This window comes from Trichophyton verrucosum, assembly GCF_000151505.1.
Source record: "Trichophyton verrucosum HKI 0517 chromosome Unknown contig00859_1.f1.exp, whole genome shotgun sequence".
Lineage (NCBI taxonomy): Eukaryota > Fungi > Ascomycota > Eurotiomycetes > Onygenales > Arthrodermataceae > Trichophyton > Trichophyton verrucosum.
This window is the reverse complement of record NW_003315231.1, coordinates 231,290-245,738: the sequence shown is the minus strand read 5'-3', so window position 1 is coordinate 245,738 and position 14,449 is coordinate 231,290. Positions and strand designations below refer to the sequence as shown.

The following is a 14,449-nucleotide window of genomic DNA, read 5'->3' as shown; positions in this document are numbered from 1 at the left end:
CTCCCTAATTTAAATTATAGTAGTAAATATAGCTAATTACTATACCTTTTTAATATAGCTACTACGCTTATATCTAGACCTTCTATATAAAGTAAATTAAATACTTTAAGTAAAAATATAAACTATTAGGGGAATTAGTAGTATTATAGATAAAGAAAATTATTAGTTTAAACTACTAAGTCTTTATATAGCTATATATCTATTATAATATTATACTATCTTTAAAATATATAGGCTATTTATTTAGTAGGTAGATAGAAAGAGGCTCTACTAGTAGATATTTCTAGTAGTATAGAAATTCTAATATTTACTAAATAGCCTCTATAGGGTTAATATAGTAAGCTTATAGATATAACTTGATTTTATTATTTGTTTCTTATATCTATAAATATATTCTATTTAGCCCTTTATAGATATATTTATTTGGATATTTAATAGCTTTAATTATAAAATAGACTTTAATATTAATATAGACTCAATAATACTGGATTAAATATAGATTATAAGGGATAACTTAGTGATTATTAATTATTATTTATAGATTATTTATAATCTTAGTAAAATCTATAGAGTAATTAGCTTAATATTTATATTAGAGGTAATTATTATATTCGACTATAGTTTTATTATAGAACTCCTTTAAGAACTACTTTAAATATTATAGCTCGCTAGTATTATCTATATATTTTATATAAATATTTTATAGATTATAAATACTATATAGATTATAGAGTAAGAATATTTTAATATTATTCTATAACTACCTAGGCTTCTTAGGTATTTTAGTAGAGATATATTAATTAATATAGATAGAGTCTATAAAATATTTATAATCTATAAGCCAAACTAATAAATATATATATAGAAATCTGTACTTCTAATATTTTATAATTTAGATTTTGATATAGTAGGTACTAAAGACTTTACTAGTTTTAATCTTCTATAGTAGTATTTTTATATTTATATAAAATATATAAACGATAATATTTAGATAATTTATAGTAGTTTAGCTAGAGTATAATTTATAGCTAACTTCCTCCTAAAATAGATTAATTATAAATATAATAAATAGTATAAGCTTATTAAAGTAAGTTATAATTATTATTAAGTCCTAGAATAATTAATATATATATTAAGTACTACCTATATAGGATAAAGGTAAAATAATATAGTAACTAAATTATATAGTATTATTAGCTATATTATTTAAGGTATCTATAGGGCTATTATAAAGGTCTATATAAATCTTATTCTAGTAGCTATATAGCTATATAAGTTAGTTACTATTAATTATAGCTTAGATATCTACTAAGTACTACTATAATAAATAATTAGTATATAGTAGCGTATTAAAATAATATAAATAGTAGTAAATATAGTATATATAATATATATGATATATTAAGTAGATATATTTATAGTCTGAATTTTCTATATTTAATTATAATTTATTATACTAGCCTAGATCCCTATAAAGGAAAAGTAATATATAGTATAGAGATAAATATAGTAGGTTATAGATATTAATATATTAAAGGCTACCATTCTATAAGGTTAGTATAATAGAATATAGCTAGATATTATAGTTTTTAGGTATCTCTTTAATAATTATAGTAATTTTAGAAGTAGTTAATAAATTTTTAGTATAGGGGTTTACGCTAGCCTCTAAATATAAAGTAAATTAGAGCTTAGTATAAATATTTTTACTAGACTATAATATCTAAAAAGCCGACTTATAAAGATAAATATATAGGTTTACCTAAAGTCTATAAGTTAGTAGATAGTTATAGTATAGAAATATAGAAAAAGTAACTTTATAGAGCGAGCTATAAATAATAGTTAAAGTTAGATAAAGTAGACTAAATTCTAGATTATTATAGTTATTAAAATTATACTATAAATTATAGATCCAAATCTAGGTAAAGATTAGAGTAGCGCTAGCTTCTAACTATAAAGAGACCTATAAGTAGTAGAGTTCTCACTATATCTAGAAAGGAATAATATCTATAGGTATATTTTATAGTTAAGAATTTATTAAATTATAACTAATAGATATAAATATAAGAAATTTATTATAATAGCGAATTCTATCGTAGAACTACTTAGCTATATTATTTTTAATAAATATAAATAGATAGTAGAGCTTAAGTAGTAGATTATAAATATTAAATAATCAAATACTATCTATAAGGTAGTAAATATTAAATACTAGAGTAGATATAGAAGAAGATATTATATACTTAACTAACTAATATAATATACTATAATATATATAAGATATATTTATATAATTAATTACTAGCGGAGTATATATTATAGAGTAAAAAAAGGAAGTAGTAAAGTATATAATATTAGAATTATAATATATAGAGTAGTAATATAGTAGTCTCTCTTTATTATTATAGAATTTATCTATAGATAGTATATATTTATAGAGGGAGTAGGTCTTTATTATACTAGCAGGTATACTAGATAACTACTATAGTAGTTACTCTAGTTAGTACTCCAATTATATTATTCGAGTAGAATATTCTATAGCCTAATAGTTACTATAGATATTATAGATTTAGTAAACTTAGCTATTATATATAAAATTAGTAGTAGAAATATCATAGTAGTAAATTAAGTAGCCTTATAGATCTAATAATAAAAGTAAGTAAGTATAATTATAATACTAGTGGTATAACTCCCTATAAGTATTATAGATAAGTAAATTTCTTCGACTAGAATAAAAATTACTAATTAACTATATAAAATAGTAGAAATAGTAGAGTTATAGACTTATAGATATATCTATAATATAATGAATATTATAAATAAAATATAAAGATTATAATAAATAATATAAAGGCCGCGAAGCTATAGATATAGATACTATTTAGAAAAAAAATATATAGAAGTAATAGTAAAATAATAAAAAAAGGAGTAGCTATACTAGAAAAAAGAAAATCTAGATTATATAAACGTCAAAATTTACAAATATATTATTTTATTATATTAGTGGGATTAAATTACTTACTATTACTAATATAGAGTATTAAGATTATATTATTACTATTATTTATAGTATCTAGAGAGATATATTAAAGCTAATATTTAATTAGTATATTAAATATAGAATATATTATTATTACTACTTCTTTTATTACTTTACTTAGGTATTTATTAGCTAATTAATAAGTATTATTCTATAAATAAATAATTATAGAATAATCTACTATTTTATAATCTATTATTATTATTTATTTTAATATCTATTTATTAGTCTTTCTAGTATTTAGCTAGACGTCGAGGTATTTATTTACTACTCTATTGTGCTCAGGAGCTCAGGTCACGTGATGTTCCTTCGAGCTTCCGAGAAAAAATCGCTGGATAGCAATCCGTTTCTCATACACAAAGCTATGCATCTACCTACCTAGCATTTTTGGCGCTTATGTCTCTATGAAATAAAGAAATTTTATGGGCTGCTACAACAATATAAATATATAATTCCATATATTATGTTTATACCCCTTTGAGTCCTTGGCTTGATCATTATAAAGACGCATTACCACCCATGATAGCACATAGAAGTAGTTTCAACTACTACTTATTGTGGGTGATATAAATACCCTTCACTTAGATATCTGCATAGTTAGATATCTCTCCCTTTCTTGCATATGTCTCTATATAGGAGGATCTATCTACCAACACAGGCCAGATCACTGATAATGCAGGAGCCAGTTGATTTATCAACATCAATATATGCTGCAAATATGCCAGCCTACACACTGCTTATCTTAAACTGTTATCTGTCTGTTCATTGTATATAGCCTCCTTCTATATTACAGCGCTTACCCCTTGCTTAGTCGTAGTGCGGCTTTGGATGCTACGGTTCTCTGTTGCCCCTTCCCCAAAATGGAAGAAAGGACGCCTGGTGAAAATTTTTCTCACCACAACCCAACCTCTCTTCTATTCCACTGCATGTTGCCCTCATTTTCATTCCTTAGACCTTCATATTGTATGCTATTCCTTCGTTTTGTTTTACTGTCTATGCTTGCTGTGTTTTTGTCCTTCATTTTTACACGTCGATATTACGCGAAAAGCCATGGAATCCACGGAATCCCTCGATGCCGTGGTGGACTTTCCACTGGACATTGACTGTGCATTGTCTGAATTGTTTCGAAATGACCCTGAAAATGAACCGCAGGGCGAACCCCCAGCTGAGGCAGACGGTAGACGACGTTCGACGGAATCCAATGATTCTGTGGCTCCCGTTAGCCAGGATGGCTATAGCTTCAAGAAATGGATGAGGAGTGTCCGTAATAACGGAACTGATGTACAGATCCCTCGAAACTTTGTCCTAAACTGGCCTAACGGGAATACGGAGGAGCAAAGCTATATCAAATATCCTGACAACGAGCCAGATTGCCCCCCAGATGAGGGTTCTGACTGCTCGTCTGGCCTTATAAACAACATAGAAACTGCAAGTTTTAGCCAGGCAACATTGAGTGTAGCCAACGGAGCACGTACAAACACGGTGACTAGTACTATGTATAGCACCAGCGTGTTCTCTAGTTCCGAAGCAGCAAGAGCATCTCTTGAGAGCAACCGGTTGACTAGATCAGTCTCTTGCGATGAGGCTGCTTGGAACCGCGCTGTCCAGAGACGTCAGATTCTTCAAGAATTGCTAGGCACTGAAGCCGTCTATGTGTCTGGATTACGAGCCCTAGGAGATGTAAGTGATTTCCCAGAAATAATACTCTATACACTCTAGCTGAACACGTCCATTTATAAGGTAGTAATAGCCCCGATAAAAACTCAGACTGGACTGGGACGATGCGTGGGAACATTGCTGAGGTTGCACAGCACATTTCTTGACGCACTTCGAGCTGCCATCCCACGTGTTCCCACCGCTGCCTTTGCGGCATCTATGAAATGGATGGCAAAGAAGAAAACATCGAAAAAGTCTAGCACTGACGTCCATCGCAAATCAGTGACCAGTCGGAGGATGCGTGAATCTGTCGAGCACCGGATTAAGTCGTGCAAGAACATTGCTGCAGAACCTAACGAAGTACAGAAGGTAGCTGAAATTTTGATGTCGAAGGTAAGCTAGATCGAATTAATACTTTCTGGGTTTCTAGACCTACTTAAAACTAAATCCATCCTCCAACTAGCTCCCAAAGTTCAAGGTTTACGAGGAGTATGGCATCAAGTACCCTTTGGTGTTGCAGGAAGTTGAGAAGCTCCGGAAAACCGTTGACTTTGAGGTCTGGGATAATGGTACTGAAGCACTTTCTCGATCATTGGCGCCCATAGAGTGCAAGGAGCTGAGCCCGAATCAAGCACTTACCATCGGTGACCTGCTTGCCAAGGTGAGAACAACTTCAAACCCTAAACTCACGAGAACAGTCAAGTTCTAACCAGCTTCGGTAATAGCCAATTCAAAGGGTGTGCAAGTACCAATTGTTTTTGTCAGATTTACTGAAATGCACGCCATCCTCCGATTGTCCGGCAGCTCACGAAGCTCTTGAGAAGGTTTATCAATGCATGATTGATACAGTCCAGGAGATCAATCGAGCAACTGGGGACCCTGTAGCCAAGGATCGCCTGGCAAAGACGTTACTCCTTCGTAACCAGCTTGACTTCACAGGTTTTGTAGGTTAATTACCTAGTTCCATTTGACTACCAAATTAACATTATCTTAGGGCCGAGAGAGGGATATTCTTCGTGATTTTGGTCCTCTCAAAGTCTGCGGTGTTCTGCATATTACATACGAGACTACGGAGTCTATTGTAGGGGAGTATATGGCTTGCGCTCTCTTTGCTTCACATATCATCCTAGCTGTTCCTCGAGCCGAAACTCGTAAATTCGGCGTACTGGCCATTATCGCTACAACCCGGGCAAAGGTCGAGAACGTTAATGAGAAACCAGGTTTGCTCATTCCATGCTCCAAAACCTATCTAAAAAATCACGATGCTAATGCCTGAGCAGGCTTGCAATGTACGAGAACACCTCATTCCTGGAAGCTGCTATATGTTGCCAGCGGCGATACCTTTGAGCTCGTCATGACCGCGTGCTCTCCCAAGGAGGCTGATCAGTGGAAGGACCAGCTCCTGCTGAACATAGCCCCGGAAATCACGGTGGACACCCCTAGGATTGGAACGAGAGTTATGTTCCCAATTAAAAGACGGCCCGTGATAACGATCAACGAAACCGGTAATATGGTTCAGCCCATCTGCAGACTAGTCCGTATCAAAGGGACAGAGGCCGCCCCGCGGCGGGATCCCACCCCGAGCGTGTCACCGTCACGGCCCCAAACCCTCCTGATGACCCCAATGGAAACCTTAACTCCGAATCGTCAGGCCAGAGTGCGCATGGAGAGGTGGCTATCTGATATTTGGACTTGTGATATCATCCCATACCCAGGAATGCCAGGCCGCGGTGGACAGTTCATCCGAGCTCAGGCTGGCTCGTTCTTTCGGAGCCTCAGTAGCCGCCGCCCATTCTCCCGCCGTGGAAGCAGCATCGCATCTGCTACGACCCAGTCAATTGCCTCTAATTCAAAGAGCGGTGCTGCTGAGGAGACGAACACGACAGCACCCACCAGTCCTATCTCCAAGCATAGCACTCGGGAGTTCGATGAAACAATTGACGCGAATGTACAATCGAGAAGCTCTTCACCAGGATGCACAGCCTTGCCACAGATCAAGTCTGATGCTGATGAGATGGTGCAGCACGAAGCTCTCGAGAAACGTGCCAAATACAAGGAGAGGACCAAGATGGACAAACGTACCAGATGGGGTGTCTCGATTTTTACAGCTCCCGGCCGCTCTCGTCGTAACAGACTAGTTGAAGTGTAAGTATCATCATTCCCTTGCCAGACACAAGGAGACGGGGGATTTGGAGGAGTTCCTTTGCGCGTTCTTCCCAATAGCTAGCATGCTTCTTTGTAACTAGTCCCTATCCGTACTTAGGGAGACGATTCCAGAGACATCTTCTAGTTATATCAACAATGCAAGCTGCAGTTCCGCTCGTTACCGCCTATAATACTCCCTTGTCAGCTCCGTTCCTGTGCCTCGTGGAGCTGAGTGACGCTATCTCCCGTGCAGATCAAGTAGGCTCCGAATCTGATAGAAGAACTGGAAGCCGAAAAGGGGAAGGAGAGGCGTGACGTCACACGTGACCAGGGATGACTAGTTAAACGCCAAGACTCAGGGCCCGCTATGACGTTGGTCGAAGCAGTGACAAGCAACACAGGCGGGAAGCCGGACGGCGACGATGTACACCCTATTATTTGCAGCGCATAGCACCAGCAGGAGCCGGCGATGGGGACGCGCAAGAGAATTGTGGGCTGGCTCAGACATAAATAGAGACGCCGCTGCACTCCCTAGAAGTACAGCATCACCTCGGTCTTTGCCCAATTGCCTATATAACCATTCGTCAAAACACCTGCATCTACATCTATCTACATATACATACCACTTGACAACCCGGATATCTAGACTCTTATACTTTCAGCAGCTAGCCACACACACGCTTTGCCTTCTCAGCCTTCTACCCCGCCAATCTATAACTACTTAAGCTCCCTACTCGGCCATTAAAGTCATTCCGGGCCTATCCATTGAACCAGAAGGACGTACGGTACAGACACAATATAGCAACCATGGCTCGCGGAAACGTCGGAGTTTACAAGGTCTTCTACAAGGGAGAGACGGATGATTTCGTCGTCTACGTTGATGATGTTGCCAGCGTGAAGCAGTGGAGGAAAGACAAGACCGTTCCTCTAGCTCAAGTGGTCAGTGGGTGGAAGATATTCATCACTCACAGGTATGTTGCGTTGAGTCTCCTGCTTATTGATATGAGGCCTGTTCCTTGACATCTAACTTATTCTATTTTAGACATGGTGCACAAGGAATCCATGATGGAGCCAGCAAGGCAACACTGTCGAATGAGTTCGGAACATCGGATGAGGTGGAATGTATTACCAAGATACTGGAGAAGGGAGATCTGCAAGAATCAGAGGTACGGCATTCTTGCTACCTATTCCTCGTTCATGTTGTACATCTACTAACTTGGCCGTCGAATAGAACACCGAAAGGAACGGCTCGACGAACGACTCTAAGGGCGGCTTGTTGGGTCGATAGATGGAATTGACTGTATGACTGGCCAAGCTGCAGGAGCCTCTATCGAGGACACAGCTTCGGAGGATATACAATGTATTAAATTACTGTAGGACCTGGTTATCTTTACGGTACCTGTTTAGGGTCTGGTTCAGGCATATTTCACTTGGGTATGGAAGGAGAGTCGGATTGGCATGGCTCTAATCGTTGCTATTGGCTTACGACCTTGTATACCTTAACAAGTCAATATGTAATGAGGTGCTCTTACGTCTGAAATATTATCATATTCTAGGCAGCGGTTTACGACAGGCCTTATAACCGAAAGAAAAGAAACGGGTATACATTCAGTAAGATAAAAGCGCTAAAATCCATAAAAGCTGTACAAAATACCGCACGGCAAAGACAAAAAAATGCAAACCAAGGTATTCGAGCCGGGGCTTTAAAATTTATACTCTAATTAATAAAACGGAAATAAAAATATGTCTTCCATGAAAACATAGAGACAGAATGGGTATATGAGAGTGCATTTTTAGTAAAAACAGGCAAGCGAGCCAGAGCTAGAAGTGTTCTTTCCAGAACTTGAACTTGACTTCTTTGCTTGTACATTCCTTCGCTGCCTTTTTAACCTGCTTGGCCGCCTGGTTCGGACCGCAGAAGTAGACTCCAACATCAGCCCGACGCGTTGCCTCAAGGTTGGACATGTATGTACGATCCATGATACTGGCACGCAACGCACGGAAGAACCGAGCAAAGTCCGGACGGCCGAATTTGGTGCCTGTTCTTAGTTCCGTAAGAGGATCAAGTTCCTGACCTACGGAGTTGAGGTAGATGTTGGCAGCTGTGTCTTGGTCGAACCGTTGGGTAAGGTAAGTGTGTATGCGAAGGAACTCCTGGCCTGAACGAGCTTCTTCTGCGGATTGAGCTTCCAGGGAGGAGAGGAGAGCTTGGAACCATTCAAATGAGCTGGTATCTTTGCAAATCCAGATGAATTCAACTCGACGGAGACGGGTTGGAGGGTTAGGTCCGGCCCGGTAGTGCCAGATATCCTTTAAGATGGATGCCCAGGGGGTAACCCCGATGCCTGTGCCGATGAGGATGGCAACATCATTGCTAAACACGTCTTCTGCAGGAGCTCCGTAGGGGCCATCGATGCGGATTTGCGGCATGGTCTGGCCATTCTGCATGGCAATCTCGTACATGCCAAGAGGATCGAGGCCGTCGATGTCTTTCGCTTGCTCGGGACCGCAACCAAGCCGGTTGCCGAGTTCACGGGTGAAATCTCCTACCTGTCTGATGTGGATGCTTATGTAGGGATCATGAGGGCACGATGTGATGGTGAATGGATGCCACTGTGTTCGAGAGACATCTGGTACTTGAAGGAAGAGCCACTGTCCAGGCTTGTACCGCAAGCTGGGCTTACGGAATTGGATTTCCATGGCATCTGTCCATTAAACGTTAGTAATTTAGTATGCAAGAGGTGCATGTATAGGGGTCCACTAACCGTATGGATGTCGAACAACCTTGACAATTTCAGTATCCCTCGCAGCTCGGATCTCTCGATAGAGTCTTTCAATGAGGTAGAGGCCACCGCCCCAAAGTTCCCACCTCCATCCCTCATAGCCAATACAATGATCCCAGAATCTCTTGCCTGCAAATGGAGAGATGGGGTCGGGTGTGTCTCTCACAAAGCACCCAGTGGCATGTGTGTATAAAGCCAGCAGGAACGGGATGAAGAGGTGATGCGTGTACCAGAAAGTCTCGTACGACTGCTGCCTAATTCTGTGATGCGACGTGGTATACATTAACAGCATACAGAGAAGCATTACGTGGCCGGTGATTCCAGCAGCTTGGGTATAATGAATTTGAACAGCCGCTTCCGGGCGTGTCTGGTACCGCTCGATGTTGAAAAAGCTGTTTGAACATTTCATTAGAAACCGACTTGTTGGTAATTTTGCAGGGCTGAAAACAGCAATCGTACTTACTTGACGTAATGTGCTACGACATGTATCACGCTGAAGATGAGCAGGGAGTACGCGATCTGCCGATGGAACCATTGGGCTTCATCGAGAGGAAGCCATTTCACCTTCGGTCTGACGTATCTGAGTAGCGTTCTGCACATGGGGAAAAGAATAAGGGCTGTATCTATCGAAAGAACAAACCCAGCACCCCGAGACATCCATACTGAGAAAGTGAGGGTGTTGAGGGTCGCCAGTCTTTGATCGGTAACTTGTTTCCACCTGGTTGAATCATGTCAGCTAAATGTGTCTCTACTTAATAATTTGATTGCTCAAAAATTAAGGTCCAGGGGAAATAAGGATAAGGTTTCGGCATACCATCCATAGGCAAAGAAGCCTATCTGGATCCCGTAAAAAATGAAGTAGAAGAATAATTTGGAAGGATTAAAATGCGACTTCCACCTGGAAGAAGACTTTTTCGTCATGATGGTCCGCTGAAGGCTGTCCGAAGCTCGGTTGGATCTCTGGAGAGTAGAGAGGAAGGGATAGATAGAAGATGCCAAAAGTAAATTCGTCAAAGGAAGGGGAATATGCAACTCTAGGAAAGACAAAAAGAACCAACAGAGAAACCGAATGCCGGAGAAAGCGGATAGATGGATAAAATGTAAGAAAATTCGTTAAATGAGGTCGTAATGTATGGAATACTCCGGTTCAAAGTGAAATTAGGTAGCCTGGTTCTGGTATGATCGCAGAGTCACAAAGGCGTAGGTTTTATTGCATTCGGAAAGTAGAACAAGCGCTTGGAGGACCAGTATATAGGATACGAGCCAATGGAAGCCCCGAGATATCCAGTACACCTACAACGGCAATGAATTGTCTGCGCACGACACCGTCAGGAGACAATGGACGGCGCCGTAGCCAGATACCCCAGTGCCGCAGCCGTGCTTCTCCGGGTGCTAGTGGACGAAGGCTCCTTTCCACGTCCTGTCCACTATAGCCCTATTGATATAATGCTGTGCTGGTGAAACGGGCCACTCCATGAATAACCTAGTGGCCAACGTCTAATAGCTGCACGTCGTTATGATCCGGTTCTGACGCTAGCCACCGCGGCCAGCGTCTAATCGGGCTTTTAATCCTGCTTCCTGTCTCGCCGGTTGCCTTGTGATTCCCCCGGGTTCCAAAAATAGGACGAGCGATCTTCCGCTGAAAATCGATTGGGAGTTCGCAAAAGTAACGGGTAACAAGTTATCCACGATGGATTGGTTGTTGATTCACAAATGACAAGACCTCCTCTGCCTTCTCTCACATCTCAAACATGCAGGGTTTCGGACGCGGCGTACGGAGGGTGCGGTAGGTAGGAATATGTACGGAGTACGGGAGCGGATTTGGATCTGGGGAGGTAGATGGACTGGACAGCAAGGAGGTTTTTGAGGTCGATGGTGGTATCCAAAGATAGTTATCTCTCGAACGTCGTTTGTTTTACATAAAACGAGGGTTCGATATTTGGTTCGATTTGGTGGTCCTCGAGAATGAGTATGTATGATACGCAAGCAGGAGAAGCGCCAACTGGCAAGGCGGTTAAAAGAAAAGAAAAATCGATTTGGCCCCCCCTGCGCATCAGGCCATGCTGAAACGCCAGAGTTGGTATAATTATCTGGTTCAGCCTGAGTTTGTTATCTGCTTCCCTCTTTGTCTGTTGGTTTATTGAGGGAAATAATCCCGTAGACGTTGTCGCTAAATGGCTCGTTGGAGGATTCTAATGCCTTGGGACCTTTCTTTGCTCCTTTAACTTATTTCCTTTTTATTTTTGCTTTTCTTCCAAGGGACGAAGAGAAAAAGATACCGGGCAGACAGCCGCAATTGACAGGTAAAAGACTCAGCCTGGCTGTTATGGGAGCAAGTAGCAAGGGGCCTGGATGCCCAGAGACGAAGGTGTTGGACGTAGCACCACTCTCTGCAGTGAAAACGGTCAAGAGGGAGAAGACCAAGACCGATAGTCCCTCCGACTGGACCTGTCTTCTACCTTATGAGGTAGCTAACAAGCTGAATTCGACTACATCCGTGTTGTCACCCCCCTGCGTGCGCGGGGACGGCCGTCAAAGCACGCTGATAGAGCAAAGCGAGAGTCTATCCTGTGGATAACTCAAAAAAGATAAGCGGAGAGAGAGAGACAGAGAGAGGGAGAGAGCCCACTCGGCAGGGTTCAGAGGACATCGATCTCGAAGCGCCACAGGCCAATGAGGGTGTGAAGGTGGCTTCTGAGCGGCCTTGGTGGCCGTCCTGAGACTTGCAGAGTATCGATGTACTGCTGGTTAATTGGCTGGCACCCGGCCTGCCGACTCGTATATCGGCGGAGAAGTCGTCCCTATCACTTCACCGTCACGGCCGTCGTAACTAACGGGCCCTGGTGGTTGATCAATAATAATAACTACTCCGTAGGCAGAGAGAGGGAGGACTCGTAGGTTCCCATCACATCGGCAGCAAGCCCAACTCGCCCTTCGGTCCTTGGGGAGGATGCGGTGCCAGAGGATCCCAAAGCGAGCCTATCAGGGGCATTCTGCAACCGCCCACGCTTGCCAGGGGTTCACACTTGGCCTGTTGGCAGGTCGACGAGAGCTCTCGGGGCCTTGAGATATGTATTTTGGATACTCCATAGGCCGTGGAGAGGTACACAAGGGGGGAGGTAGTGATGTTATGCATAGCATATAGCGCTGCCACGGAGGCTACCAACGCTCGAGGTACCGCGTCCTTTGTTGTTGACTGGCTGCTGGAGACCACAGCGACTGCTCGTAGCATCTCCATCCTGTCTGTTACGCTACTCCGTATTGCCATTGACGCCGTTGCCAGCGATAGTTAGTTGTAATGTACGGCTGCAACCGGGTGGTACGGCGCTTCGAGGTCAGCCTGATGAGGCACTCTGCGACGTCTCCTGTCTCTGGCTCCAGCCCATTGAACGCTCATCGTGAGACGGCCCATCTATGCTGTCTACTCGGCGTATGTATGTATGTATGTATGTATGTATGTCTGCCTGTCTGTCCGCCCGTCCCTGTGTCCGTATGCTGTGGTGTCTGCAGCTCTCATGTCAACAAGCGTCGCGAGACCCCAAGTCCGTTCGGACACCGCAGGTTCATGCAAGAAAGGTACATCAGATCCGGGCTCTAGCGACGGGAGGCAGCGTCAAGCCCGCCGTCCTGGAGACTGCTGAGACTCTAGTTGCAGGAGTAGGCGCCGGCCAGCGTCTTTCTCTCCTGTTGGTTTACTTCCAGAAGGCCGTGGCTCAGGGGTCGTCTTCACCAACTACTTAGTTACGGCCAGCTATATGCTGATATAACGACAGCTACATGAGACATCCAGCGAGGCGTAGCAAGACAGCAGCAGCAGCAGACGAAGCAGAGAAGAGAATGCTATTATTATTATTATTCCATCTCCATCCATGACCCCGGCCTGGCCTTGCAGATGGCAGTGGGCACTCTATCCCGGCGGCTGGCCAATTGACAGCCTGTCCTGCACGCTGGCCGTTCCTCGTCACATCGCCCAAGGACCGCTAAGGACTTCGCCTGCATGAGATATCTCGTCTTTGCTGGCTCTTCCTGGCCTGCTGGAAAAAGCAAAGAACGAAAAAAGAACAAACCCTGTCATGCAGGCCATGCAAGAGGAAAAAGCAGAGTGTGATATCGCTCCGTTTTGCAGCTCATTTGCCAATTATAGATACGCCCGCGAGCAGGCCAGATGGGATACCAACCCTTCTATTGGACAGGGAGGAGGACGCTCCTGAGCACTGAATCCCCCCCGGCCGGGGCTGCAATGACTTGTAGCACTTAGCACCCAAGCCGCAGGGAGGTGGGCGGCGGCGGGAGTTCCTTTTGCTCGCCTGAAGAGCGGTGCGGGAGGCAGGCCATGGTATCTCCGTACATCAGTGCGTATATACATTTAGCCGCTGGAGGGAGACGCCCCTCTTGAAAGTTGCCATATTATGCCTTGACCGTCGTCTCGGGCTGTCCTTTCTGCTTGCTATAACTATTCACTAGCATCTGTTTCCGTCTGCTTGGTCGATCGTCCAGGATATACATACATCCAGCCATCCACCCATCACAGAGTCACAGCTGGATCTTCACTGCATATCAACCAACTCACAAATTGAAAGGACATTGCAAGGCCCTCCTAGCTGTGCACAAGCGCGTTCATCACAGCAGAGAGACAGACAGACAGTGAGAGAGAGAGAGGAAGACGTTTCGCCCATTGTGGAACACTACTTGCCTCTCCCATGGACAGTTCAAGGGATATGAAGCGCAGGCGATGACAGTATGACTTGACTCCACCGCAGCAAGCACCCAAGAAGAGTTACAGAGACTGACCAGCCGGGAATTGCAGCAGAGGGATATCGAATTGAAC

General features: G+C 42.4%; 3 protein-coding genes across 3 annotated transcripts; 2 read left to right on the top strand and 1 right to left on the bottom strand.

Annotated features, from left to right (window-relative positions):
* Positions 1-4,087: 4,087 nt before the first annotated feature.
* Positions 4,088-6,842, top strand: TRV_07040 (Rho guanyl nucleotide exchange factor, putative; the record flags this gene model as incomplete). Its single annotated transcript, XM_003018981.1, has 6 exons — positions 4,088-4,717; positions 4,805-5,086; positions 5,157-5,354; positions 5,419-5,637; positions 5,688-5,913; positions 5,974-6,842. The coding sequence occupies 6 exons, from the start codon at positions 4,088-4,090 to the stop codon at positions 6,840-6,842; spliced, it is 2,424 nt and encodes an 807-aa protein (XP_003019027.1).
* Positions 6,843-7,645: 803 nt separating this feature from the next.
* On the top strand, positions 7,646-8,126 carry TRV_07039 (uncharacterized protein; the record flags this gene model as incomplete). The annotated part of the gene is made up of 3 exons (XM_003018980.1): positions 7,646-7,809; positions 7,881-8,004; positions 8,070-8,126. The coding sequence occupies 3 exons, from the start codon at positions 7,646-7,648 to the stop codon at positions 8,124-8,126; spliced, it is 345 nt and encodes a 114-aa protein (XP_003019026.1).
* Positions 8,127-8,659: 533 nt separating this feature from the next.
* Positions 8,660-10,542, bottom strand: TRV_07038 (uncharacterized protein; the record flags this gene model as incomplete). The annotated part of the gene is made up of 4 exons (XM_003018979.1): positions 8,660-9,543; positions 9,604-10,013; positions 10,085-10,339; positions 10,436-10,542. The coding sequence occupies 4 exons, from the start codon at positions 10,540-10,542 to the stop codon at positions 8,660-8,662; spliced, it is 1,656 nt and encodes a 551-aa protein (XP_003019025.1).
* Positions 10,543-14,449: the final 3,907 nt, after the last annotated feature.